The sequence below is a fragment of the Zootoca vivipara genome, chromosome 14 (genome assembly GCF_963506605.1).
Source record: "Zootoca vivipara chromosome 14, rZooViv1.1, whole genome shotgun sequence".
Classification (NCBI taxonomy): domain Eukaryota; kingdom Metazoa; phylum Chordata; class Lepidosauria; order Squamata; family Lacertidae; genus Zootoca; species Zootoca vivipara.
In genome coordinates this window covers 36,542,109-36,569,907 of record NC_083289.1, presented here as the reverse complement: position 1 = coordinate 36,569,907, position 27,799 = coordinate 36,542,109, and the positions used below count along the sequence as shown (strand labels likewise).

The following is a 27,799-nucleotide window of genomic DNA, read 5'->3' as shown; positions in this document are numbered from 1 at the left end:
CGTGCCACAGTGCCAGTCTCTCAGGGGCACCCCAGCGAGTGGGGGAGCTGCACGGCTTTGTTGGCTGCCTCCCCTTTCCCTGCATGCCCGCCAGCAGGGAACCATATGGCTGGCGGGCGTGCAGCTTGCCTCCCAAGCCTCGCGGGAGGAGAGCGATCCCTGCTTAGGATGGAAGCTGCACCTCCACCCCATTGCTGGCAGTGCGCAGTTCTGCCCCCCACTATCTGTGGTAATTTGGGGGCGCTGGGCGTATATTTGCACCCAGGTGCTGCATCTGCTAAAGACAACCCTGGACTTAAGACACAGCAAAGTCCTAGAGCCATAGAATTGTAGAGCTGGAAGGGATGGACACACACACACACACACACACACACACACACACAGACACAAAATGCAGCAATCTTTAGCCCAAGATGGGGCTCAAACACACCAGAGATTTATAATCTCATATTCTACTGACTGAGCTATCTCATTGTCATCCCTTCTTGTGGCTGTGTTTCAAGCCACATTTGCACAAAGTTTCATCTTATCAGAAAGCAGCTGAGGAGGTCTTCAAATGAGAAGGATGTGGAGTAAATGGAAATGGGAACTTGCATTTTGATGCAACGATGCCTAGTCTGGCTCTTGAACAACTGGGGGGAAAGGAAATCCCAGTACACATCCTTCAACATTTCATAATGACAACAGGGGTGTGTGTGCTTGCAGTAGCACCCCAATTCTCATGAAACACCCATTCTTACAGCATGGATTTTTGAGGGTCTGCTGGATTCACATTGGAGAGCAGTGTTGGTGGTGCTTTAAAAATTATACAAGTGCACTGGTAGCTGGAAATGTTCCAAGGTCCATGTCCTCCTGGAAGCTGAGCTTGTTTACATGAATGAAGTGGATTCAGAGGTGGATTTACCAATGTCTGGGCCATAGGTGAAAACAGTTTACAGATTATCCCAAGGTATGCGGAAGCTTTCGTAAGTTGTGGGCAGATCATCTTTCTTATGTATCGGGCCCCCTATTCATACTGATGCAAAATTAATCCAAGAGTTCTACCCTTCTGGGAGCACAAACAAGTGTCCTACATTATAGGGGACAATCTTCTAAGACACAGGGTTGTCCAGTTGAGAGATTATGACTATATGCACATTACTTTTCACTCTGGCTCCAGTGCTCTCCCACTGCTGGTGTTTGAAGCCGAGTGTATATGACAGTGGTTCTCAAAGGATGTGGCAGGAGAGGATGGCAAGTGTGGCAGGAAGATTCAAGGACAATCAAAGAAACATTTAAACATTTCAATGTACTATCCTATAGTTTCAAAATAAATCTTTTTGGATATACCATCAGAAACATTATCTGTGCCTCTCTTCAAGAGCACTGGCTCTTCTTCTATGGTTCTCCACAGCATATTGTTGTGAAAAGGGATTTTCAACTCTGACAAATTTAAAAGGTCAGAAAAGAGAAAGTCTTATTTGTATTGATGAGGAGATGAGAGCTTGGTTGTCTCAAATTAGACCCAATATAAATGAGGTTACCTGCAAAAAGCAAGCTCACACCTCTCACTTACAGGTAGGTAGCCGTGTTGGTCTGACGTAGTCGAAACAAAATAAAAAAATTCCTTCCAGCAGCACCTTAGAGACCAACTAAGTTTGTCATAGGTATGAGCTTTCGTGTGCATGCACACTTCTTTTCTTATGCAGCTGGATTGTTTTATGTTTTCTGGAAGCCCTATGATCAAACTATAAAATAGTTGTGTTCTGTGTTCTCAAGCACTGCTAGGAGTTGTTTCTTTTTATTTTCCAATGTATTTCTTACCAATAAAATATTTGGCAGGATGCAAGCAATTTTTTATTCCGAAACTCTGGCCCAGAAAAAGAATGTTTGAAAACCACTGGCCTATGGCATTAGCCACAATCCATTTGTATCCTATAGTTCTTTCAGAAATATTGCTGATCAGTGTGCTTTCTGATTCAAACATAAAAGCTGCAGTTATGCTGAGGTGTGTACATTTTAAACACCTGCTGCACCACACTGGAAGGGGATGTGTAGGTGTGCAGGGACACAGGCCAGGTAGACAGGTGATGGTGATATAGCAAGGTGAAAAGCTACTTGAAACATAGTGGGGGGAGAGGGAATTAACTTGCAGCATTTTTCGCCACAAATGCCTACATGTCCAAAGACCCATAAAAAGGGAGAGCAGGGCCTGGGGAGGGGGCAGGGGAGCCTTGAAAAATTATTACCATAATTTAATTTAATTTAATTTATATCCCACCCTTCCTCCCCACAGAGCATCCACAGCAGCCAACAACATAATAGTTTTTAAAAGTTCAGGAGAGTTTGAATTGTTTAAACTTTAAAGTATGTATTATTTTAAGCTGTATTGTTTTGCTGCCCTGGGCTCCTTTGGGAGGAAGGAAGGGATACATATCTTTAATAATAATAATAATAATAATAATAATAATAATAATAATAATAATACATTCCAGGATGGTCCCTTCAGCAAAATGGGTAAACAAGAAGCCTGACATAACTTATACTTCCATCCACAGTCCTTCCCCCTGCAAAATACTGGGTTTAATAATGATGGACTTTATCTACATTGGCATTAACAAAGTAGTAAGTTTTAAACGTTTGCAAACTCAGAAAAAAAGTTGCGTTTTGTCATTTCCTCTTTTTTTTGGTATAAAATACAAAAACCACTGAAAAGTCAGGAGCATGTTATTTTTTCACGAAAAAATTGCAGGATACTTACCGTTGCGTACCTATAGGTGGCTCCCTCTTACGGCTTGATAGGAACCCCCAGAGCACAAATTTATTAACCGCGCCGCTGGTGTAGTGGTATCATGCAAGATTCCCATTCTTGCGACCCGGGTTCGATTCCCGGGCGGCGCAGGATTTTTTTTTTTCATTTTTGGTTTCGTTTTAATTCGCAAACACTAAACGTATGTAATATTTGCGTGCAAACTCGAGATAGCAGTTTCCCGCTTCTCCTCCTTTGTGTCACGCGCCTGCTCTGCGTCTATATCCGCTCCATGATTTTAAAGCTGTAATTCTACGTGCATATTTAGCTGGGAAGAACCCCCACTTAAACCCATAAGAAGGGCATTACTTTCGAGTATACACGAACGGTAAAAAGCTATCTGCATTCAGGGCTCACCCCCATTGCATTACATCCAGAATAACCTGTTTTCCAATACAATTTGGTTCTGTAGAGTATTTGTAAAGGGTAATACAAACCTGCCTTACAGGGTTGTTGTATTATTATAATTTAGACAATGAATACGAAGTCTTTCAACACAATAAAACTTAATAATAATAATAATAATAATAATAATAATAATAATAATACAAATTGTTTTTATTATGAACAACAATGTCTCAGAGGAGTACACCAGTTCACCGGCTACTGCAAGAAGGAATAAAGAGCCCTGCGGACTAGCACCTTGAAATATCCCGTTTCTTTTTTTCTTTTTTGCAGCCGAAATTTAAAGGGAACATGAATTAGTTACAGCAGCGTAGGCACTTACTAGGGACTAAATCTATGGTTTTTTTGCTAAGTCCAAACACACATTTAAGAAGCCCGCGCCTCCTATCGTACGAAAATCAAGATCCCTCCAGAAACCTGGTTTCCGGACTTTCCAAGCCCCAGCTTGCAAAAATAATCTACCGGTATACCAGGAGGAGGGACAGAAGTGGAACCAGTAGCCACGCTTTCCCCGCGCTGCATTCTGGGAATCGTAGTCTTTCCCGCTTTTGCTTTGTGGCTTCATTTAACTTCCTCGATCTCCCTCCCTCCAGCAGCTCTAAGGACAAAATTCCCAGCCTGCAATACTTGGGTGCGGGGGTGCGAGCCTCCTTAAAGGTAGACCTAGAGGACGAGAAGGAAAGTCCTGGCAGGCTGCTTGCAAGGGGCACCCAAGCGGATCCTGCGGCGAAACTGTTGCAAGGCGTTTTGCTGCTCTGCAAGCGGCAAGTCCCTTCCAAGGACCCCCCACCCGGTTTGGGGGCTGCACAGCCTGCCGACGCCCCTCACCCCCAAACCCCTCTTTTGCAGGATGAGTGCCGCGTTCGTAGCAGCGGCGGCGGAGAGGAACAAGGAGCCTATCCTGAGGGTCCTCCGGGACTACGTGAGCCCCAGCCAGCCGCAAGTCCAAGTGCTGGAAGTGGCTTCCGGCTCCGGGCAGCACGCGGCCCACTTTGCCCAAATGATGCCCAACGTGCTCTGGCAGCCCTCGGATGTGGATCCGAAATGCATCGAGAGGTAAGGCGAGGCGTAGTAGCCTCACTGTTGGGGCGGACCTGGGAGGCTGTTCGAATGGGTCATTGGAGTGGACTTCCACGGGATTCCCCGCCGGTCCAGTCTGGACACGAGGAGGTCCCCCTCCACCTTGGCGCTCTATAGAGGGTGTCGTCTGAAACGTGTTCTTGACGCGCTTCAGGCCTCCTGAATGCAGTGACCATCCATGCCATGTGGCTGGTAGGTGGTGGGTGTTTCTCCTCCCACCCACTTTTCACAGCTGGCTCGCGGGGGCGGGAGTCTGCTTTGCCAGCGAGCTCCGTGCAGGAAACACACTGGCGAAACAGCCGTGCCCAGCGGGACTGAACCCCACTGCCACTACCCCACCCATTAGCTGACGTCACCCAATGACACCAGCAGATTGGCAGGTGGGCTTGGTTAGGGGAAAATGGATCAGTCTGCAGAGCAGAAGTTCCCCACCCACGATGAAGTTATTATTGCATTCATAAGACGATGGCACGGTGGCTTGTCTGTCGCTCCCCAACCCCGCAGAATGGACGTATAGAATCTTCTATGCATTACAGACAATAGTTAAGAAATACATGTATTATTAGCCTGTGCCCACCTGTAAGGCTAATGCTGAAAATTAATGGTTTTAGGGCTGTGGTCAGTATAAAATATTTCACTTTGTATTTATTTAAATCGATTTAAATTAAGGGTGCCTTAAATTGAACCTGGAAACAAACTGTCACCCAATGTAAGCAATACAGGATTGGTGTAATAAAACTGGTGTCTAGCTCCTACCAGCACCCTGGCAGCTGTGTTCTGTGTTCTCAAATGGTGTTTCTGAGCTGCCTTTAAAGACAACCCTTTGTAGTGAGTGTTATTGTTATTGTTTACTTGTTTCCCCCCTTCTTCTAAGGATCTTTAACTGGTCTTTAACTGAAAGAGCACCTTGAAGGTTTTTTTCTTTTTCCGATTCAGGTTTTTTTTAAAAAAAAAAATACCAAAAAAGAGATAACACACAATGAAAAAAGAGTGGGGAAGGAGGACCGCGGGGAGAGCTCCAGTTTTTAAAGCTGCTGTTCTAAAAATGACCAGCAGGGATGGAGGCAAATCCAGAAGCCTGATGGAATGGCTGTTCCTATGTGACAGTTAAGGGAGGGCAAAATAATGTCAGCAGTAGTTAAACACTGTCCCTTAAATTGTACTTGAAAGTGAGCTTGTCCATAATGATTGGCCAGCTTCATGGTTGGGATGCCTAGTTGGTTGCTCTGGTTCTTGCTACAAAGGCTGGTCTAAGTGGACCTTGACCAGGTCCAGCAAAGTACCTCCTATGCCTCTAAACACAGGATCACTGTTACACGTTAACTCTTCAGCAAATCTCAGTATTCATTCTGGTTTTGCAAACCTGAAACATATTACAAGAATCCTTGGGGCAGGTGGGGCTGGGGAGGAAAGTATACCACACATGGTTTAGGGGGATAGGGCAGACCATAGTTTAGTGTCAGGCCTATAATTCTTTGAAATTAGTACCAAACTAATATTACATCACTCGTGTAATTGGCAATTGCTTTAGTGGTTGGCATTTATTTATTTTTGTTAATTAAAGTAAATCATAGTCACAGGATCTGGATTGGGTTCCTGGCAGGATGGGTTGATGGGTACAGGGGCCTTACTACTTCATTTCCACTGCAGTTCTGATCCAGAAACAGCCCCCCCCCAAAAAAAACCTTTGCTCTTTTCACTGAAAGTAAAGTTTCCATTGGCACCTAAAATGTCTTAAGAACATTCATATTTTAAGCTAACACTCAAATAGACATGCTGTAAAAGGAAAACAGGATAGGGAGGGAAGATGAAAACCAGCTGCTGCTTAATTGGCCAATGGATGAGGACAGATCAGCCTCCCCTTTTCCAGGAGAGTGGGGGGGGGGGAGAGACAGCCTTGCAGTGGCCCTTGGTAGAGGCCTCAGTGCTTCAAATTTTAAAAAGTGTTTATAAAAGCTGTGGGTGGCAAGTGCGATATGAGAAGAGGCATTCTGTCTGTGAGAAGACCCTCTTTAAGGGCAACGTTGGCTGCTTTTTCCTTTTTTTTAGGAAGGCTGTGGGTCATTTCCCTCCTATGCACAATTTATGCAGGCTTAATTGATTAATTGGAAGGGTTCTTTTGAACTCTTCAGCCGCTTTGCTTGTAACACAACCAACCCCCTTTGTACTTCATTTATCAGCTGGATTGGTTTTATGCTTTCAACTGGTTGGTTCGGTGGTGCAATGAAGCCATTTTAGGAATGGGCCTTTAGCTCAGTGGCAGGATTATCTGCCTTGCATGCAGAAGGCCCCAGCTTCAGTCCCCGGCATCTCCAGGTAGGGCTGTATGAAACCCAAAAAAAAACCTTTGTAGAAAATACTGAGAAAATACATTCAGATAATGGACTTGTGCAAGGCCTCCTCTATAAATGGCAATAGGCATCTCATACATGAGATCATCCACCCCTGCTTTGCCTGGAGGCTCTTCTGCTCATTCTGCTGAGAAGGTTTCCTACCCTGATGGCACCCCTGTCCCTACTGAGAGCAAACTGCTGGTGCCGGCTCTACTGTTGACCCTTGCCCCATCTGCAGTCTGGCTCTCTTCCTTCTCTTTCTAGCATTTCTGAATTTATCAGGGCGCTCCGCCTCCCGAATGTCAAACCACCCATTTACTTGGATGCATCACGCAGCTGGGAGACGTGGGGCGGCTTGCGCCCAGACTCTCTGGACCTCATTGTCAACATCAACATGATTCATATCTCGGACATGAGCTGCACGGAGGTGAGGTCGCTCTCCTGTCAGCCCGCTTGGCAGTGAAAGCCTGTACTGTGTCTGCTGGGAAGTCAAACCCACTGAGCTGAGTGGGACTTCATATTATTCTGATTTATTTACCCAACCTTCACCCTAAGGTGCCAGGACGGGTTAGAAAAACAGAAACACCATGCTATAAAAACAGTTTGAAATGTGGTGCTACAGGGTGATAATATGTAACTTGTGTCCAAAGGCTAACTTGTGGCTGGGAAGTTCTTGCAAAGGATGATTTTATGTGAATTTGATTGCATCCCAGGACTTATTAACGACTGCTGCGTTGTACTTCCATGGAATCATAATATTATTTGCAGCATTGGATTTATGTCTCTGCAATAACCATTTGTCCACTCTGTATCATTTTCTTCTTAAAGTTGTGGACTATATGACACCAAACAGGCAAACCATTGTTCATTTCTGTATCTCTTTTAAGTTTGTAATGTTATATGTGGAAAAATAAAGCAATTTATTTAAAAAGTTTAAAACACAATCACAGGAACAAGGTAAGGCCCCAAAATATCCATCTAGGGTGCTGGAAGGTAAAGAGGAGCGTCTTCACCTCTTACTCCCAGGTAAGTGCATATAGTGGGAATGGGGGACTTTTTTCTGCCCATTTCTATCTGGGCAATTTGGATAATGCCTTTTGCCTGCCTGATCAAGAGAGAGAAAGTGGGGTGTGAATGAAGAAAGTAGTCAGCTGTACAAAGGTAAAATTTACATTAATGACTCCACCCACCTTTGCCTTTGGCCCCGCCCACAAGTAGAATCGGACTGCCAAGCACCACCTGAGCCAAATGCTTGCTGGACCAAGTACCTGGCCCAACACTGGCTCTCCAAATGATGCTGAACTCTAACTCCCACCAGCCCCATCCAGCATTGCCACTGGTCAGGGGTGGTGGGAGTTGAGGTCCAGCAACATCTGGAAGCGGGTATCAGGTTGGCAGGGGTCAATTGGATCTTCTCAATTATGGATCATCTCAATTTTATGACCCCTTGGCTCAATGCCCTGTGCAGGGGAGCTGCCTGCACAACCCTAAATCCAATTCTGCAGGCTGGGGAAAGACGACACTAACTAGTTTGAGTTGACATCTTAGAAGCTTCCTGGCAGTAGGTCCAAATCATACCTAAGTAGCTCCTTAAATGGTTGCTACTGGTAAGCAACAGCAGGCCATTGAGTCAGGAAATGCTTCTAAACTGGAAGAAAAAAGTGATTTTTATTTCCTTTTAAAGTCAGTAAGTGTGTGTTGCACTAATAAATAGTAGTAGATGCATGTTTAGCTGTGTGCTGGCAGCAGAGCCTTGTAGTCTCTAGTTACTTAGGTTACCAAGCCTTGTTCATATAATTGTTATAAGAATTTTGAGGTCATATATATATATATAATAATTGTTCATAAAACATGTACATGAATGTACAGAAACATGTCTGAAGCAGCACAGGAAAACAGGCCTGACTGACACCATTTTGACTCTCTCTGACCAGGTGTTCCTCTGCAAGGAAGAAGTGGGGTGGGGGGAACCTTCTCATTGTCTCAGGAATTAAAGTGATAATCCCTGGCATCCTGATACCTGACTGCCAGACAAAAGGGTGTGATTAACTTGGCTGGGAAACAGGGAAATGTAAATATCTCTCAATTTTGTTGATTAGGTTTTGGGGGCAGGGGGCAGGGTCCAGGATGCTCAGATTACTGCCACCAGACCTCCCCGTTCATGATGTGCCTATGATGAATCTAGGGAGAGGGGTCTTGGGCTACACCCCTTCTGTGACATATGGATGATGCTTCTGGGGGGTGGGCTGAAACCAATTTCAAATTTCTTTTTAAGGGCAAGACATCTTTGTTTGGGGTTCCTTCCTTGTTCTCCTGTGTGAGAGGAAGGACCCTGTTGCAACAGCAAAAATAAAAGTGCCTTGCTTCGTACGTCCTGGTTTGGTCTCTGTTATTTGGTGGGCAGGAGACGCTTAAATTCGTCTGCTTGCCTGGATCCTTGAGCTCTCCCTGGGTCAAGATCCATTTCTCTGGGTTCATAGGAACCAGCTTAAATTTTACAACATAATCATAGACAGTGCCAAGAACGGTGGCACTTAATTTTTTTCCCAAAGATAAGATTTAAAAAATCTGCTTTTAAATGAAGCAACATCCATTTAGGCCAGGGATCGTCAACCTGGTCCCTACCTCCCACTAGTGGGTGTTTCAGGATTCTAGGTGGGCGGTAGGGGGTTCTACAGGACAAGCTGAATCCTCCTTCCATTGAGCACTGGTGGCCGGTAAGGAAATTTTACCATCAAGAAAGATGCATTAGAAGGCTGTAGGTATAAAAAGGTTGACTACCCCTGAATTAGATGGTCGATTTGAAAATTCTCAAAATATGCTCAACTGATCCATTTGAGAGGGGACGAAAGCCAAAATAACAGTAGAGTAATCCCTTTATATCAAATGGTCTGTGAGAGAAAGCAAGCTTTCAGGTTCATTCGGGTTCTTCAGCAGGCTGAGTGTTAAGGGCCCAAACAAAAACTGGAAAGAAGGAGACGAACCTTAGTTTGCTCATTGGAATACTATAATGGAACGGGGAATGTGCTCTGTGGAGTTAAGGGTATTAGTTCTCTCAGTTCCCACTTTTGTTTTTGTATTTCTGCTTAATCTTCAACCCAAGAGTTCCAACCAACTTGTGGACTTTTTGCAGCCCAAATGGTCAGCTATGGCATACAGGATTTTTCAAAAACAAATAGCCATTGCAAAGAGAGGGGAGTGAGCTGGATTGGGAGAAGGTTGAGGGTTGGCGGGCTTTAACCCTTAGTCTCTGCTGCTGCCCTGATTGGATGTGCCTTCTCCAGCCTCCCATCAGTGAGTTGCAATGAAGGCAGTTACACTTCCCTTGCTTTTTGACTTGAGCGGTCTGTGGAGCTAATGCAAGCGCCATCTTGTGGTTCTTGGCTGGATGTCCTTCTAGCTAACAACCTTTCCTGGGCTGTTTGCTAATTTAGGGAACCGGCATCACCAACAGCAGAAATCTACCGTAGTGTGTTGCTCCCAGTTGCTTATACACTTGCAAATGGTATGGCCAGCTGAGGCTTTTAGCATAGTGGCACCAGGCTTTTGGAATGCCATTCCCTTTGAAATCAGACCAACGCTAACAGTTTTGATATTTTGCTGCCTGCAGAAAATGCTTCTGTTTTCCCAAGTGATTTTAGAGATTTAATTTGATTCAGTGTTGGTCATTTCTCCTGTATCTTATGATTTTGTAATTTTATGTTGGTTTAACAAATTTATCATACACTGCCATGAGACCTTTTTCAATGATTTGGCAGGTTAGAAGTACACACAGGTCTGGATTACTGAAAACAATGCGTTCCCTAGAAAATATTAGTTATGAGAGTGTTTGCATAATGAGTTGATAATTTCCATTGATTCCTGTGGGGAAATTTATAATGTGTTCCTGCCCACAGAATTTTGACCCCCAAAAGCAAAAAATATTTTTTAAAAATGCTCTCTGACTTTGTCCAATTGCTTCCTCTCCCTTCCTTCCTCTGTTCCTCAGCCAACTAGCAAAAGGAAAACAAGGAAGTGAAAAAGAAATGTTTTGTTTGGATATCTGAATTTGTGGTGTGTATAGTAAGGTTTGAGCACTAATTCACTGTGTTTGGATAAGTGAATTTTCACACATTGAATGTTCATAAAGCGGGACCTGTGTGCATTCCTACAAATAAACAGTGAGAGAAATGCACTCTGCACATGCTTAGAGGAAGCATTCCTGAGTCTACATAGAGTCCATTTCTCTCACCATTGTTGAGCACCTGCATCTATGGAGTGGAGGTAGTCTGAAGATGCCTCTTGCTCTGGAAACCAAGTACAATTTTGCAAAACTTACATTGTGCTCTTTTACTATTCTATAAGGAATCTGCAATAAATAGAATTAGACACACAGGAAAGATCCTACTGGAAAGATCAGTTGCCATTTTCTTGCTAATTTTTATACATATCCTGCAAATGTTTTGTGATTCTCATGAAATCCGCTCTTTCCAAATGTGGTTGTTAACCTATTTCCTTTGCATTTTGTTTAATTATTCCCTGCCCTCCCCCTGCCCCCAACCACAGGGTTTGTTCAGAGGAGCAGGAAAGCTGTTAAAGCCTAAAGCGGTGATGGTCACATACGGGGTAAGCTGTCAGTCAGGATCCTTGTAATCTAGATGCTGATGCTGCTGAAGCAGCCTTTGCCAAGTGGGTGGCCACTTGGAGTATTTTGGAGTACAACTCCCATCAGCTCCAGCCAGCAGTTAAGGAAAACAAAAAACGTTGTGCTAAACTTGCAGTTCCTCCCAACTTGCTAAATTCTCCCTCTGTTGTTTGATTTTGGCTACATACAGAGAAAGCACTGGGAAATTTCCTTCCACTTGCAAGTAGCAGCAGAGGAAGGATTTTTCTCAGGACTTAAGAGGAGCAGGGGGAATTATATTTACTTCTTTTTTAAAAAAAAACCTTGAATTTTTTTTTTGGCAAAGATGCTTTTAATGCCACATTTAGTTTTGACCCTGGGCATGATGGTACAAGGACCCTGAACTCCTTTCTATCACGTCTCCTTAGAACAGCCTTCCCTCAAGCTGGCGCCCTCCAGATGTTTTGGAGTATAATTTGTAGGCTGAAAGATCTGGACAGCACCAGCTAAGGGAATGCTGCTCTTAAGTAACCAGAACACAAAGCTGCTATTCTTGGGCCTCTGTTGGTGGTGCAGAACCTGTGCCACTCAAGATGTAACTGGACCACAACTCCCAACATACCTGGCCATTAGTCACTCTGGCTAAGAATGAGGGCAGCTGAAGTAGCCACCTCTTGTTTTGCTTTGGTCTCGGGGTTGTTGTTTTTTTTTTGGAAGTTGGTCGCATTCATTGCCAACAGTATGGCATGTCCCCCCCTAGTGGCAACCCTTGGCTCTGCAGAAAAGCCAAGGTGCATTTTCTCACACTGGCAACTTTGAGGTAACAGGGCTGGTGGTTGCTGGGTTGTTGTTTTTTTAAGCTTTCTGTAATCTAAGCCCCCCATAACTTCTGAAAGCTTCATTAAGAGGAACTTAGCTGTCTCAAGTCTTAGATCCCCCCCCCCAGTTCTGAGTTAAGGGGTGACAGGACAAAGAACCCACACATTGATTTTTTTAAAAATAATTTGATTGTTTGATACCACTTTGTCTTAAACTGTTTCGTGTGTTTTCCCCCCTGCCTAATTCCACCCCAAGCCTTATGCTGTGAATGGCTGCATCTACCCACAGAGCAACGTGGACTTTGATAGCTACTTGAGGCAGAGGTAAGGAGGAGCTAGGCCAAATTGAAGGAGTTACTCGTAGCATATAAAGCCCTCAGCAGCTTCGCAACTAGTTTACTGTGCCCTCTCAGGCATTTCCATCTGCAGAAAAGGCACTTTCAGAAGTCCTGCATAATGTACATTCTGCAACTGCAAGGAATCTTAACTTTCAGCATGGCAGTAGGTATCATTAGGAACTCCCTGCCTATTGATATTAAGCACTATGGCTGATGCTTGGTAAAAAAACAACAACCCTTTTTGTTGTTTTTGTTTCAGCAAGTCTAGCCAGACATATAATTTTATCAGGCTCAGAGATCTGTTGGTTTTGTTATGTATATTTGGATGGTTTTATTTATGTCTACCTGGGGTTATCTTTGCTATTTTTAAATGTGTATTTTATACCATTTTATGCAAAGGGCTTAGAGATTGATTTGTTTTTGATTGAACAGTATATAAAATAAGAGTGGTGTGGCTCTACTCCTGAGTTTTACTTGGTTAACATCTGCACCATCCATTCAAAGCACTCTTATACCACTTTAAACAGTCATGACTTGCCACTAAGCACCCTCAAGATTGTAGTTCATTGAGCATTGTTAGGAGGCCCCCATTCCCCTCATAGAACTACAGTTCCCAGAGTTCCCTGGGAAGAGGGAGTGATTGTTAAGCCATTGCAGGAATTGTAGGCATCACCTCAAGCAGGATTCTGACATGTGTGGGTAGGAAACCCTCATGTGGAGGCAGCAGTGTTGCTCTCTGATATGTAAGCACCTCTTGAATACAGTGATTGACTTCATTCTCTCTCTGTCTTCTCCCCCCGCCCCCAACCACAGAAACCCAGCCTGGGGCCTCCGGGACACGGCTTTGCTGCAGCAGCTTGCTGAGATCAATAGGATGTGGTTGGAGAGGATGGTAGGTGGTTGTAAGGACCTAAAGAATAGGTTTTGGGGAAGGGGGAGTGTGCGGCCCCACAACTGTTGTTTGGCTCCTATTAGCTCCGGCTAGCATGGCTCAAGGATCTGGGAAGATGGGCACCTGTCAGGGACGGGTGTCAGGAGCAGAAGTCACACGGCATCAGTAAAGTTAACTCTTTATTCAAGGAGGCAAGTTCGGCTTAGGAGGCTAGGCGTAATAATCACAGCAACTCTTCCCAGTAGTCCAAGCAATCGGAGACTCTGTTGTCGTGCCTGTCTGCTCCTCCCTATTTTGGTTCTGGGAGACCAGTGGGGAGGGGATCTGGTCGCAGCAGGAGCGGGAGACACCCTAACTTCTTCACTAGTCTGACTCATCTCTGCTTCTTGGCCCCCCTCCTCTCCAGACTCCTCTTCTGGACTGCTCTCTGCCACAGCCTCTTCCTGCTCACCAAACCCTGTTGCCCCTTCATCTTCCAACACCTCCTCCCAGTTTGCTCCTTCTTCTGCCTCTGACCACTCTTTGTCATCCCACCACCAAACCCCTGGCTCTGAGCCGCCTTCCCCTGGGAGTTCCTTTGGGGCTCCCCAGCTGGTTTCTCCCACCACCACTGAAGTGTTGTTGGCCAGGAACAGCTGGAGTAGCACACCCCCCCGTGAATGGCAGCAGGATGTCTGTGGGTGAGGGAGGGGGAAAATACGTGTTGCAAATAGATTTGGGAGGAGCAAATTTGTCTCTTGGCAAGTGCCTTCACTATGAGAACACCATGGCTGTGTTCTCTCCCTCGACTGCTGTCGCCAGTATGGCTCTGGGGATCAGTTGCTGGGAGTGTGTAGCTGAGATTCTGCTGGCAGTCTTCCCAGAGACATCTGGTTCGCCATGGCAAGAATGCAGGGCTGGATGGGCCTTTGGTCTGATCCAGCAGGACTCTTCTTGTATTGTTCTGAAGCAGCGTGTGTTAGACATTCTTGTGGGTCAGGTGTGAGGAACCTTTGGCCCTCCAGATGTTACTGAACTACAACTCCCATCAGCCCCGGCAAGCATGGCCAGGGGTGGTGGGAGTTGTATAGTTCATCAACAGCTGGAGGGCTAAAGGGGGTTGCAGACTTTGGGCTCTTAAATTCCATTGGTGCAATGTGCAGCACTAAAATTCGACGTCCCCACCTTCCGCTCTTCAGCATTGCTGTGGCGCCCCTGCAATGTGGCACCCAGTATCACTGCCCTACAACCACCTCTTCCAAAGGTTCCCCACACCTGCTGGGCTCTCCAAGCAATTTAGGTTCCTGACCCTCCAGGGTTCTGAGCTGCATGGAGAGCCTAAGGAACTGCCTTATATTGAGTCAGGCCATTAGTACATCCCATTCTGTATTGCCTGCACTTGACTGGTTCTCCAGAATGTCAGAAAGGGTTTTGTGCCAGGGCTGCCCAGAGATGCATGCCAGGTAGATGCCCTACCACTGAATTATCGTCATTGCCTACAGGAGCGGGGCAGGTTTGCTGGTGCAGAAGTTCAGCCCCCAACATGTGGAGAGCTGGGAGAGGAGAAAGTCACACAAGGGAGGAAGAGGGTCTAGGGAATGTGCCCCTCACTCTCCCCACCCCCTGCAATGAGAATCTGGCTTGGAGGGGGGGAGACACCTGAAGAGGCCTAGTGGTGTCTTTGGTTGAACTGTGTGCCTGCATCCATATAATGTGGCTGCCAAGTAACCTCAAGATTTTCTGCTTCCAGGTTGACATGCCTGCAAACAACAAGTGTCTTGTTTTCCGCAAACACTAAGCCAGCCCATCCACTTTCTCTGCCAAGGAGAAGGGACCACCAAGGACGGTCAAAGTGTCGCCTGCCGTTGCCAAATTTGCTCTGTGTCTGTCGTGCTCAAGCCCACCAGGTTTCTAGTAGCTTCTTTGGCTCCTGGGTGAAAATAGCTCTTGGTGAGATGGAAATGATGTCCTGTATGAAGATCTGCATCAGGAGAGAAAAGCCTTTACAGAGAATGGAGCTTTGCCCAAAGGTTTCTGGCCAGTGTTGAGCTAGCATAGGGATGGAGGAGCTCCAGTCCTTCCAAATGTGCTTGGACTCCCAATTCCCATCGCGCCCCCCCCCCCCAGGCAGCATGGCCAGGGGAGGAGGCAGGGACGGAGGGAACTGTGAGCCCATGCACATCTGGAGGGCCTGCGGGTCCCCGGCTAGCTCGTTCATGCTTTGATTTTGGTATTCACTGCTGGTTTTGACGTTGTGGGTTAGACGGCATCCATGTACCCATCTTGGACCACCTTTGTCTCTTGTGCATGATTATTATCTTTAGCCTGCTTCATTGAAGGTTTTCAGGCCTTCTTTGATGGAGACCTCAATGTCTTTTGACCCTGTACTGTGACTTTTGGGTTGGGGGGGATTTTGGAGTAGAAAATATTAGGGAATATGGGAGGAAAGGAAAACTCAGAATGACACTTCCTCAAGTAACTGAAGGCTATCGTGCGGCTAGATGGGAAAGATGGATTTGATGACTAGTACTCTTTACAGTCCTCCCATTGGAAGAGGCTGTGACTGTTTTCCTTTCCTCCTCCTTCCCATCCTGCCCTCCAAATTCTGCTGTGTTCCTTTTCTTCCCATGCTCCTTCGAGCAAAAGTCAATGCCACAATGCCAACAACCTACCCAGTAAAGGAGAAGGGGAGCCCTTTGGCCCTTCAGTGGATGTTGGACTCCAACTCCCATCAGCCCCAGCCTGCATGGTCAGGGGTGATGGGAGCTGTAGTCCAACATCATCTGGAGGGCCACAGGTTAGCCATCTCCCTGGGCAAAGGAGGTGCAAACCCTCAATCTCATCAGCCTCATTACTCTGCTTATGAAGGCGTGGCTGTGGGGGAGACTTTATTTTTTTTGGTGATATGGAGGCCTGCAGATTCTTCCCCTGCACTCATGATTAGGATTTTACCCCACATGAATTCTGACAATACAACACCAGACACATCCATATAAACTGCATGAAATGAGATTGCTGGGGCTGTACCATTTAGGACTGCAGGTATGGGTTGCACGATTGAATTCCCCCCCCCATCAAAATCTCCCTGCCCAGGTAAAACTAGGATGTGAAGGGAAATCGCACTATGCTAGCCTTTCCCCCAAGAGTTTAGTTTTCTGAATTCAAGAGAGTTTTAACAAAGTTGTTAAAATACTGGCTATTCAATAATGTAATTCCACACCTGCATTCTGAAACGCTACCACCCCAATAACATCATACTCACCTGCATCTGTAGGTTAGCTTACAGTCTAGCAGCTTTAACATGTCTTCAGCTGAGTAATTTTTTCCCCTCTTTGCCTGTTCCAAGTGTTCCTCAAAAGAGGTAGCAAATCACTCCTGCTCATCTTTTTGAAAATCTGTATGAAGTAATAGTTCCCTCTAGTGGTGATCAGCCACTAGAGCAGCAAAAATGTATAGCTAAGGGTTGAGCTCCTGGGAATAGCAAGGAGGAAGAACTCTGCCGGGGAGATCTGTGTGGGTGTAGTGCTGTGTGGACTCTTCTGCATTTGGGTGCAAATAAATATATTGCTTGGGTATTGCTATGTGAGAACTGTATTTGTTTACTGTACTCAATTGAAGTACCAGAGCTTTACTCTCCTACGCAGCCTAGGTTGATGATAAAAAGGTAAAGGTAAAGGGACCCCTGACCATTCAGTCGTGAATGGTCGTGACCGACTCCAGTCGTGACCGACTCTGGGGTTGCGCGCTCATCTCGCATTCTTGGCCGAGGGAGCCGGCGTATAGCTTCCAGGTCATGTGGCCAGCATGACAAAGCCGCTTCTGGCAAACCAGAGCAGCACATGGAAACACCGTTTACCTTCCCGCTGTAGCGGTTCCTATTTATCTACTTGCATTTTGACGTGCTTTCGAACTGCTAGGTTGGCAGGAGCTGGGACCAAGCAACGGGAGCTCACCCCGTCACAGGGATTCGAACCGCCGACCTTCTGATCAGCAAGCCCTAGGCTCAGTGGTTTAACCCACAGCGCCACCTGGGTCCCAAGGTTGATGATAAGCAAGGCCAAAGTTTAGATTAAATATTTGTACCCCGACTTTTCTGTTATAGTAATGCTCAGAGCAGTTTACATAACCAAGGAGTAAACCTTGCAATACGTAACCTGAGAAGATAAAATCAATTTGATCCAGAATCCATCTCTGAACATAAGAGCCTACTGGATCAGGCAAATGACCCACCTAGTCCAGGATCCTGTTCTGACAGTGACCAACCCGTTGCCCAGGCAGGGAACACCAAACAGGACTTGAGAGCAAGACCACTCTCTGCTCTTGGAAGCTTCCAGCATCAAGCCGTCATCAGAAGCATTTTCCCTCCAGCAGTAGAACCAGAAAGGGTTCACGCAGGCTTTAAGTGGTTGTTTTTCCATCAATTGCTGCACACAGCAAAATAACCCCAAACTGTTTATCCAAATAAGTGTGGCTCTGCATAGGATTGCTTGTGACAGGGAGGCAATTCTGCTTTGGCCAACACTGCTGTAGGCCCACAAGATTGCTTTAAGACAGGCTGGGGGACCTTCAGTCCTTTGATGTTGCTGAACTACAACATCCACCATCCTGTGCCATGGGATTTGTGTGTTAGTCCAACAACATGTGGAGGGCAACAATTTCCCCATCTCTGCCTTAAGAACAAGCCGGAAAGTAGAATAGCCACAGGAAAACTTCAAATTAATGCCAAAGAGGATCTAATTTCCTCATCCAGACACATTTAGGACAGGTGGTTGTCTCTTTTTGTTTCTCCCTTAGCAATTGTTCTTCCTTCCTACTCACATTTTGCAAGCTTTGCTCCCCACCCGCATGCGGCTATAGTAAGCCTGTTTCTCCCCGTCCCCTTTGCCATTATTTGATGGGAGGCTAGTCCTCATGAACTTTTTAGCTAGTAAAGCAGAATTTGCTTTAACAACAGGAAAGAAAGGGCCTGGTAGATAACAACCTCCGGTGGAGAAGGAACACAGGATTTCTTTTCGTTATTATTATTATTAATTCCACATAGGCTGGGCTGGAGGGATGTCACAGGCGCAGATAAATTACAGCTCTCTCTCACACACAAAAACAGACAATAGGTAGTTACAAGCAATATTGGAGCTCATTGAAACAGTAGTGATAATAACTGAAAACATCTAAAAAGGAGAGGCAGGTCCGTGGAGGTGGCATGGAATAAGGATTCACCCCTCTACACTCTGGACCCACTTTGAGACTCATGGGCTTTCCAGGAGCACCAGATTTGTCCTGCCAGTCTCCAACCCAGTCCTTGCATAGCTGCAGCACAGCACAAGAAAAGGAGAGCAGAGTCTCTTTGGGAAAGGGACGTCAACCTTTGTCTGCCTTCCCTTCTCTGCCACAGACAAGCAGCAGCTTGACACTGCCACCCATGCTAGTCCTGGAACCGGTTGAGAAGTTCGCACGTCTTCTTCTCCAGCAGCTCGTGGATCTTCTTGACCCGCTTGTCATTGGCGGCCCGGACGTAGCTGTTGGGGTCGAGGACCGCCATGCCTTCCTGCACCTCGCCCATGATAATGAGGGGCCCATCCTCGGTGGTCATGTTGGGGCAGGGGCAGTTCCAGTCCATATCTGTCAAGGTCACCTCCAGGTACTTGATGTTGAAGAATCTGAGGCCCATCTTCTCGTCCTTGAGGATGTCATCCAGGGCAAAGCGGGCAATGCCAGAATCCTGGTCCTCGATGATCTCCATCAGCCGCCCCACGATGGCGAAGTCGCTGCGGCAGAGGCTGGGCACCATCTTGCTCTTCAGGCGGCAGGCTTTGCACTGCAGCGTCTTGGGGAAGGGGCAGACGTCGTCGCAGCTCTCCTTGCCGTCAAAGTTGTTCTCGTTGCCCTCGCAGCCGCCATAGATGAAGGAGTGGCACTGCTTCATCAGGTGGTTGTAGGCCCAGCGGGGCTCCCAGTTCTTACAGGGGCCCTGCACGATGGGGAGAGTGCAGAGGTTGACGGCGTTATTGACACAGGCCAGTTGGCACTCTTCGTAGGTATCGAAGTGGTTCTGGTTAGCCCCACAACCACCATAGCGGAAAGTGGTGCACAATCCTCTCTTGGAGTCAAAATACCAGCGGACTTGATAGGCCTCGCATTCCTGCTTGTCAGGCTCCTTCAGGCACTCGCCGGGTGGGAGCTGAGGAGGGCTGGATGCCTTCGGCTCCCCTCTGGAGTGCTCTCTCTTGACAACAGACAGCGGGAAGTCCGCCCGCAGGAGGCCAGCGGAGTTCCTGGCCGTGCAAGTGTAGATCCCGGCATCCTCCGGCTGGGCGTTGTAGATGACCAGCTGGCCGATGTTGGTCACGACCACGTTGCCATACATCTGGTCGGGCCGCATGATGAAGTTTTCCTGGTGGTCGCTCTGCTTCTCCCATGTGATGTCGGGGCGCGGCCGCCCACTCACGTCGCAGTGAAAGCTGACTGTGCCCCCCACGTAAACCAACTGGTGGAAGGGGTTGTTGTAGAGGGCCGGTGGTATGGGCAGCTCGGGGCCTATGCCGGGCGTCGGGTGAGCCGTGGTCTCCATCGGCACCGGGCTGGTGTTGGGCCAGGTGAAAATGTACTTGCACGGCACCACGGCCAGGCTGATGCCTCGGATGCAGGCCTCGGCGTCCATGTAGCACTTGTTGTAGTAGGTGAGTCCGTCGGAGGCGCAGGTGAAATTGGGTTCCTTCTCGCACCTGTCCTTGCACTTGCAGACAGGTTGCCCGTCCCAGATGTCACAGTCCGAGCCCTGTTGCGTGCACACAAAGCTCTCACATGTGGCCTCTTGCACCAGCTCCAGCGAGGAGAGGCTTCCGTCCGCATAGCGGGCTGCCACGCAGCTCCGGAGGCCACAGACATTGGTGCAACATTTCTCAAAGCCTTCGCAGTCCTGCAGAGGAGGAGGAGGAGCAGAACTTTTAGATTTGAGTGAATTGGCATCATTTTTTCCATCAAACTAGGTGTGGCAGGGCCTTTTCGGTGGTGGTTCCCCAGTTGTGGAATGCCCTCCATTGTGAGGTGAGCCTGTCTCCACCCATTAACTTTTGGGAAGAATTTTAAAACATACCTGTTCACACAAGCATATCTGGTAGCTGAAGAATACTGTTCTAGGTAATCCTGAGATAAAATAGCTCAGTGGGCAGACTCTAATCTCAGGGTCATGGGTTTGAGCCCCACATTGGGCAAAAGGTTCCTGCATTGCAGGGGGTTGGACTAGATCCTCGTGATCCCTTCCAACTTTACAGTTACATGATAGCTGGATGGAAGTATGTTTTTAACAGCTATTGCTTTTAGAATGTTTTCAATTGTAAGTTTTAACATTTTAAGATCGTTTCTGCTTTGTTTTTAAGTTGTGTAACTGTTTGCCACCCAGGGCTCCTTAGGGAGGAAGGTGGGGGATGCATTCAAATTCAATAAATAAATATGCATATAGGAAACTGCCTTAAACTTCAGCCCAACTAGTTCAGGCAAGAATTTCAGACAAGGAACTATCCCAGCCCTGCCAGGGATTGAATCTGAGACCTTCTGCGTGCAAAGCAGATGCTCTATTACGGAACTGCAGCCATTCTCAAGGCAGTTCCCACTCCACGGAAATAACAAAATATGCAAGAAATGGCATCTCCTATAATAACAATTAAATCACATTAAAAATAATTCACAACCAGAAGGTTAACAACAAAAAACCCTGCTACTATTTGGCAGAGTAATCCTGTTGTTTTATTGGACAGCTGGTAAGTTTTAGGTGGATTTTTGTATTTGGGGCCTGGGTGGTGGTTTGTTTGGCTGGCTTCTTATTGATCAGTAACGTGTGGTTTTGTATCTTATATTCCGGAAGCCTTTATTCTAAACCTCTCTCTCTCTCTCTCTCTCTCTCTCTCTCTCTCTCTCTCTCTCTCTCTCTCTCTCGTAAGCAGTGAGTGTACCCTGTTTCTCATATTTTAAGACATACCCATAAAATAAGCCATAGCAGGATTTTTAAGCATTCAAGGAATATAAGCCATACCCCGAAAATAAGACATAGTGATAGGCGCAGCAGCAATGCCGGCTGCGGCAGGAGGAGGAGGAAAAAAATAAGACATCCCTTGAAAATAAGCCATAGTGTGTTTTTTTGAGGAAAAAATAAATATAAGACATGTCTTATAATATGAGAAACACGGTACACTAAGTGCAAAATGAAATCAGCTCCCATTAAAACAGCCTAACAAAAACAACAACACTTAACATACAGCTTAAAATCAATAAAACAAACATAAAAAGCAAATAAAACAGATTCAGGGGCTTCATACACATAAACCAGGGCTCAATTTCATGGGTCAGGAGAAACCTGAGCAAATAAATTAGTTCTATGCTGGTGCTGAGGGGACACTTCTGTGGTGGAGTTTCCAAAACCTTGCTGGCTCACTACAGCCAGAGTGGTGTTGCGGTGCCTTTTCCTTCTCTAAATTGTGGCTGTGGTTTTTCTTAACCCCCACATCCCACTTCTCCCATACAAATTGTGGTAAATGGGAGGGAATTAGCTACACTAGCTGCAGGATTGGCATACTTGAGGGCCCCTTTTGGGGAGCATGAAGGGCAATGGGGAGGTCTTGCTGATTCTCATTTGCCCCCAAAGTGCCCTGTTTCCACACATACACGCACTACCAGGGATACACCCACCCCTGCACCCAGGTTTGATCCCCAGCACCTCCAGGTTAGGACTGGGAATGTCCCCTGCCTGGAACCCCTGGAGAGCGGCTGCCAGTCAGTATCAACTGAACTGAGCTGGATGGATTTGATATAAGGTAGCTTATTTTGCTTTTGCGGGAAGACCATAGTAGCTCAGTCATAGCTCAACATCTGCTTTGCATGCAGAAGGTCCCAGGTTCAAATTCTGGCCTCTCCCAAGTGCTGCTGGGGAGATCCTTGCCTGAAATGGTGAAGAGCCACTGCCAGCCAGTGTAGAAATGACTGAGCTAAATAGACCATTGGGCCTGATTCAGTATAAGGCAGCTTCAGAAGGTTTTCTGCGGAAGTGCCAGTGATGTTAAATACCATTCTGCAGGGGAGCCTCCCTCTGTTGGCAGAGCAGCAGTTAAGCGGCATCTATTGGCCCCTCAGCTGACATCCGGCTTGCTTTAGGATTGCGGCCTAAACCACAAGCCCCTTGAAACAAGTGAGGAAGGAGGGCCTTGATAGAGTAACCCTCCACACACAAGGGGGATTTTTAAAAACTTGAATATGGAGGCCCCTTCACGCCCCCGCCCCCTTTTAACACCTCAGTGAGAACTAGAGCAGGTTCAGGGATGAGTTATTTGGCTCGAAAGGAGGGAAATCTGTGGTCCAGAGAATGCCACCCATCTCCGGATGAGGCAGAATGGCTGTCTAGGGCTGTCAGCACCTCCCTCTGGCATCCCATTGAAGCAACAAAAAGGAGGCAGAAAGAGCCCAGGAGAGGCTTTCCTGGCAAACTCCCAGCTTTTGTTGAAAGGGCCTTTTTTTAACCTCACGAATCAACTCGTGTGTGAGGGGAGACCAAAATGGATGCCCCTGTTAGTAGGCCGCTTCACCTGTGCTCTGCCCTCATGTCTAAATACATAGCTGCCTGTGTAAGGCCCCATCTCCTCTGTGCACTTACAGCAGTAGCATAACCACCTTAAACAGCCACGACTGTTTAAAATGGTGTGATACAGATTTAAGCAGATAGTACAGATGGGACGTATGGGCCTCCTCTGGGTTGTGACCTAGCAGAAGCAGCATCCCAAAGTCTGTCGAGCAACCTGCCTCTAACACACATCTACAGTGGAGGCTGGTCCATGAGGGTGAATGTGACCCATCAACCTGAGCTTGCCTGCAGCCACCTGCCTGCATTCTTATTGCAACCAGTCCTGGGAGCTGTTCTGCCTCTCAGCTTCCTCTCCCTCTTGAGTCTCAGTGTTGTCACTGTAGAACTCAACAGGGAGGAGGAGGAAGAGGAGGATGGGGACAAAACCAGAATTAGTGGGCTCTGCTTGTAGTTTAATTCAGTTGGCTCTGGCTCCATTGTCCCTTCAGTTCACTTAACCAGGCCTGGACAGAGACCTTGGAGTCTCAAATAATCAGCCCCTTTGCCTTCCGTTGCATTTCATAGTTGCAGCACCTGCCCCAGAAGCTCTGCACCCAGTGCAACTGAGCCAGTCGCGCTCCCCTAGATCTGGCTTTGGCCTGGGGAGCTGTTGTCAGAATCCATCTCCCATCACCCCAGACCATTGGCCACGTTGGCCATGCTGGGCTGGTGGGAGGTGTCGTTCAACAATGTTTGGAGGACCACAAGCCCCCCCCCCCCAAAAAAAACCGTGCTCTAAGCTGTGAGGTACAATTTTATCTCTGAGGTACTTGTGCTCTCACCAAGGTGTGGCATTGCTGCTTCCTTATCACATGAGTTGCTTGACTGAAATTGACCCTGACTGGGGTGGGGGTGGGGGAATCAGTTCACCACTTTGAGTGAAAAAGATTTTTTTGGAACGGTCTCTCACACAAGGGAGTGAGAGGAAGGGAGGGATTAATTGGAAAGAATTTTTCAACTCCCTTCCCAGACAAAAACAAGGTGGCACAGCCACGATTTGACAAAGCTGATTGATTGATTGATTGATTTTTATACCGCTTAATATATTAAAAATATTTCTAAGCGGTTTGTAGAAAACTGAAGCAACAACAGACAACTTAATCAAAATATTGCAAAAATAAACAGCTGCATATAAAAATTAATAGAAAGTTACATATATATATATATATATATATATATATATATATATATATCAGTATCAGTTCATTTGCCTTCTGATGCACCCTCCCTCTCAGCCTCCAGGTTCTCACCCATGGTCCAAATAAACTCTCAGATCATCCACAAAAGTATCACAGGGAGAAGAGTTCCTGGAAAAAACAGCAGACATCATCCTAGTCTCTCACTCTAGACTTGCTTTCTATAGGCAGGCACAAGGTAGATGGCACCTTCTCTGGCTACCCACAACTGTGTCCCATTCAGCTGTACTGTCTACACCCAGTTCCAGACACAGCAGCTTTGCTGAGTTTCCCAGGAGGTCCAAAGGATGGGAAGAGGGTCCTCCCTCCACTCACAGCTCTTTCTTCACCATCTGTCCTCTCGTTTTCCTCCTCCAGTTGCCATCACATATGCAAATACTGTATATAAATTTCCAGTTATGCCGAGGACTGATAAGAGAGATGGATGGCAAAAGCAGAGGATGAGGCTTAACCAAGTATTTGAAGGTGGGTGTTAAAGCCAGAATCAGGGAGGATCCTATTCTGGTCTCCTAGCAACCACTTGCATCTCCCAAGGAAGGAAGGACCACTTCACACAAGAAAGACTTTCCTACATGGAAACATATTGTGTGTTGTTTCCTATGTGATGGCAACTTGCCTGCCTTCTTTGAATCTGATAATTGTAGGGTTGGAAGGGACCCCAAGGGTCATCTAGTCCAACCCCCTGCAATGCAAGAAAAACATCCATGACAAATGGCCATCTAACTTCCGCTGAAAAACATCAAAGGAAGGAAAGTCCACTCCACTATCAAACTGCTCTTACTGTGAGAAAGTTCTTCCTGATGTTTAGTCAGAATCTCCTTTCTTGTAACCTGAAGCCATTTGTTCATGTCCCTCCAAAGCAGGACAAAACAGGCTTGCTCCATCTCAAGATGGCTATCATATCTCCTCTCAGGCGCCTCTTTTCCAGGCTAAACATACCCAGCTCCTTCCACTGTTCCTCTTACTTAGAACCAATCTAGAGGGTAGTACTGCCTATCAGTTTCCTGAGTCTCAGTATTGCCCTTGTAAAACTCAGCAGAGGAGAGGATGGGGTGGGGCGGGGCGGGGCAGAGTGCATGAGAGAATTATTTGGCACTGCCTGTCATTGGCTCGGGCTCCACCTACCATTCGTCTCTCTGCTCTCCACTCCACCAGTCCCACGGGGCATTGGCACCAGTCCCACCTGTGCTGTACTAACAACACCAGTGATATGTCTACTTGCCATGCCAGCGCCACCCGTCCTGGGGCAATGCAAGTGTGAGAAAGAGCCACAATGTGGGCTCCTTCCACGTGTCTCAGGAGTGTGGGAATGAGGCACACTGTAGCAACTTCCACGCTTGATGGAGTACCGTTAGATACTGCCCTTGGACTGCGTGGTTTACAAAGCAACTTCCTTTTCTCCTTGAGCCGCCTGGCTCATTCTGAGCTATGCATATACCTACTATCATGCACGCAGGCAACCACGTACACTGCAGGCTGCATACAGATAAGGTGCAGAAGTGTGCCATGACCCTGGCTGTTCACAGGGAGGAGAAAAAAGGACAATGTGAACCAGCCTTTTGGCTTAGTCCTAAGGCTGAGCAAAATGTTACAGTTTCCCAAACTGGAATGTATTTATGCACACATTCATGACAATTGAATCCTGCACTGCCCACCCCCTCGGAAATGCAGCAACTGTTCAAGGATGACCTGAGATATTATCTCCTTCTTGGAGGTACACCAAAAACTGCCTTACTCAGAGCATGGGTCCATGTAGCTCAGCTCTGTCTAAAACTGGCTCCCATGCAGCATAATTTCCCAGCCCAACTTGAAGATGTTGGAGAACTGAATCAGAGTTCTTTGGTGTGCAAATATGTGCCCTGTCACTGAGCCATGACGGATTAGCACTGGGGAGTTAGTTCTCTTGTGCAAATATAATCTGCACTTGTCCAAAGCTCCTATGAGTTTCATTGCACATAAGAGTTCCATGGTTGATTGTGCCCCATGGGTCAGAACTGTTTCCCTCTCCCGTTCTGCCATCCTTACTGGCACCCAAAAACCTGTCACCACATGAGGAGTCAGTCCCCCTGTACTGCTACACGGGCACAACATATCGTTAGGTGAAGAGGGGGTACTACTTGCCCCAATGACTTGATTAGACTCCCCTATTTCTGTGACCCACCTAGACGAACAGACATCCTGCGTCTGGTAATTGCATGTGAGAGAAGGCGCGCAAAAAAATAAAAAAACAAACGGAGGGAGAATTGATTACAGCTGCAACTTTTATACAAAAGGCACATTGATGTTTTGAGTTTTATGCAAAAGAGGGAAGGTGTGCAGCTTCTGAAAAGAAATGGAAAAATAATCCTAAAATGATGTAGGCTTATTAGCCTAACAATCTGCAGTATCTCTGAAGCATCCAGAGAAGCAGATAAAATAGATCCTTTGAGCATGTACAGAGCGCGTCTCTCTTCCTGCTGAGTAAATGCAGGCACCATCCCTTTGCCCTTGCTGGCAGAAAGAAGGAACCTAGGAAGCTGCTGAATTCTGAATCAGCCCACTGGGTCTATCAAGACCCTCCTGTGTCTCAGATAGGGTTCTTTCCAGACCTCTTAACAGCAGGTCTTAAAAAACAAAAACAAAAAAACTCGAGGGAAGCCAGATTCTCAGCTGCACCATAAAGTTTATTGAGCATATAAAGCTGCCTGATGCTGTGTCAGATCGTTGGTCTGTCTAGGACAGCACTGTCCACTCTGACTGGCAGTGGTCTCTTCAGAGTTGGGAATGTACGATGCCTAACTGGAAACGCCAGGGGCTGATCCTCAGACCTTCTGCCTGCAAACCAAGGAAGGGCTGTGGCTCAAGGGCAGAGCGTGTGCTCTGCACACAGAAGGTCCCAGGTTCACTCTCTGGGGTCTCCAGGAAGGGCTGGGAGAGAGACGCCTACCTGAATCTCCAGAGAGCCACCGGGTGTGAAAGCAGGTGCCACGCTACTGAGTTAGATGCAAAAGGCTGTAGCTCAATGGCAGAACATCTGCTTTGCATGCAGATGGTTCCAGGTTGAATCCCTAGAGATCCTGAATGCAGGGGAGCCACTCCTGCGCTTTTCAGATGAGGCACCCTCCTAAGCCTCCCTCTGTGACAAACCCTTGAGCAAAGCGACCTCCCGGGCTGAGCTATTACTCTTTTGCCATAGAAGGGCATTTCACCCGAGGGGAGCACAGCAGCACCCCCTGCTGGCTAGGTCTGGAACTGCGCGCCGAAGCTATCGCAAAGCGGGTGGGCGCGCGCGAGAGAGAGCTCACCTACAGCGTCCCCGACTCACCTGATCGGCCTGGCACTCCCTCTCGCAGGTGCTCTGCGCATCCACCCACAGGTTGGGGTTCAGCTGGTTGGGGCACACCCCTAGGTGGCTCATCCTGATTGGCTGCAGGCTGGCCCCTTCTGCCAGGAGAGACAGCAGAGACAGGATGAGTGGAGGCAGCATGGGGTAGCGAAGGTGCTGCTCCCCTCCGAGCCGTCGCTGGCCGCCCTCTCGCTTCGAGCCCTTCCCGAGGAAAGTCCAAAAAGGCATCCAGCCGCGCCACCAAGCTCTTGCCAGCCACTGCTGCGCCTCCTTCTTTCTCCCCCCTTTTGTTGGTTCCCCCACCCACAAAAGCCAGGAAGAGTCTTCCACTTTTGCCTTGTGTGATAGACAAAACAATCACATTTGCAAAGAGGCTGGGGGGGGGGGAGTGGGGAGAGGAAGGTGAAGGGAAGGGAAGGGAGGAGGAGGGGGAAA

General features: G+C 47.2%; 2 protein-coding genes and 1 non-coding gene across 3 annotated transcripts; 2 read left to right on the top strand and 1 right to left on the bottom strand.

Moving 5' to 3' along the window:
* Positions 1 to 2,809: 2,809 nt before the first annotated feature.
* TRNAG-CCC (transfer RNA glycine (anticodon CCC)) lies at positions 2,810 to 2,880 on the top strand. Its single transcript has one exon. It is a non-coding gene; the product is annotated as a tRNA-Gly (tRNA).
* Positions 2,881 to 3,746: 866 nt separating this feature from the next.
* METTL26 (methyltransferase like 26) lies at positions 3,747 to 17,006 on the top strand. Its single transcript, XM_035131970.2, has 7 exons — positions 3,747 to 3,850; positions 4,043 to 4,249; positions 6,871 to 7,033; positions 11,152 to 11,211; positions 12,284 to 12,351; positions 13,179 to 13,257; positions 14,987 to 17,006. The coding sequence occupies exons 2-7, from the start codon at positions 4,044 to 4,046 to the stop codon at positions 15,032 to 15,034; spliced, it is 624 nt and encodes a 207-aa protein (XP_034987861.1). The 5' UTR covers positions 3,747 to 3,850; position 4,043; the 3' UTR covers positions 15,035 to 17,006.
* Positions 17,007 to 18,051: 1,045 nt separating this feature from the next.
* WFIKKN1 (WAP, follistatin/kazal, immunoglobulin, kunitz and netrin domain containing 1) lies at positions 18,052 to 27,713 on the bottom strand. The gene is made up of 2 exons (XM_035131866.2): positions 27,344 to 27,713; positions 18,052 to 20,152 (listed from the first exon to the last, which is right to left on the bottom strand). The coding sequence occupies exons 1-2, from the start codon at positions 27,590 to 27,592 to the stop codon at positions 18,659 to 18,661; spliced, it is 1,743 nt and encodes a 580-aa protein (XP_034987757.1). The 5' UTR covers positions 27,593 to 27,713; the 3' UTR covers positions 18,052 to 18,658.
* Positions 27,714 to 27,799: the final 86 nt, after the last annotated feature.

Coding starts and splice junctions, on each gene's coding strand:
- METTL26 (XM_035131970.2), top strand. CDS start 4,044: ATGAGTGCCGCGTTCGTAGCAGCGGCGGCGGAGAGGAACAAGGAGCCT. Junction 12,352..13,178: donor GATAGCTACTTGAGGCAGAG/GTAAGGAGGAGC, acceptor CCCCAACCACAG/AAACCCAGCCTGGGGCCTCC. Junction 13,258..14,986: donor GGATGTGGTTGGAGAGGATG/GTAGGTGGTTGT, acceptor TTCTGCTTCCAG/GTTGACATGCCTGCAAACAA.
- WFIKKN1 (XM_035131866.2), bottom strand. CDS start 27,592: ATGCCTTTTTGGACTTTCCTCGGGAAGGGCTCGAAGCGAGAGGGCGGC. Junction 20,153..27,343: donor GGGAGTGCCAGGCCGATCAG/GTGAGTCGGGGA, acceptor CCTCCTCTGCAG/GACTGCGAAGGCTTTGAGAA.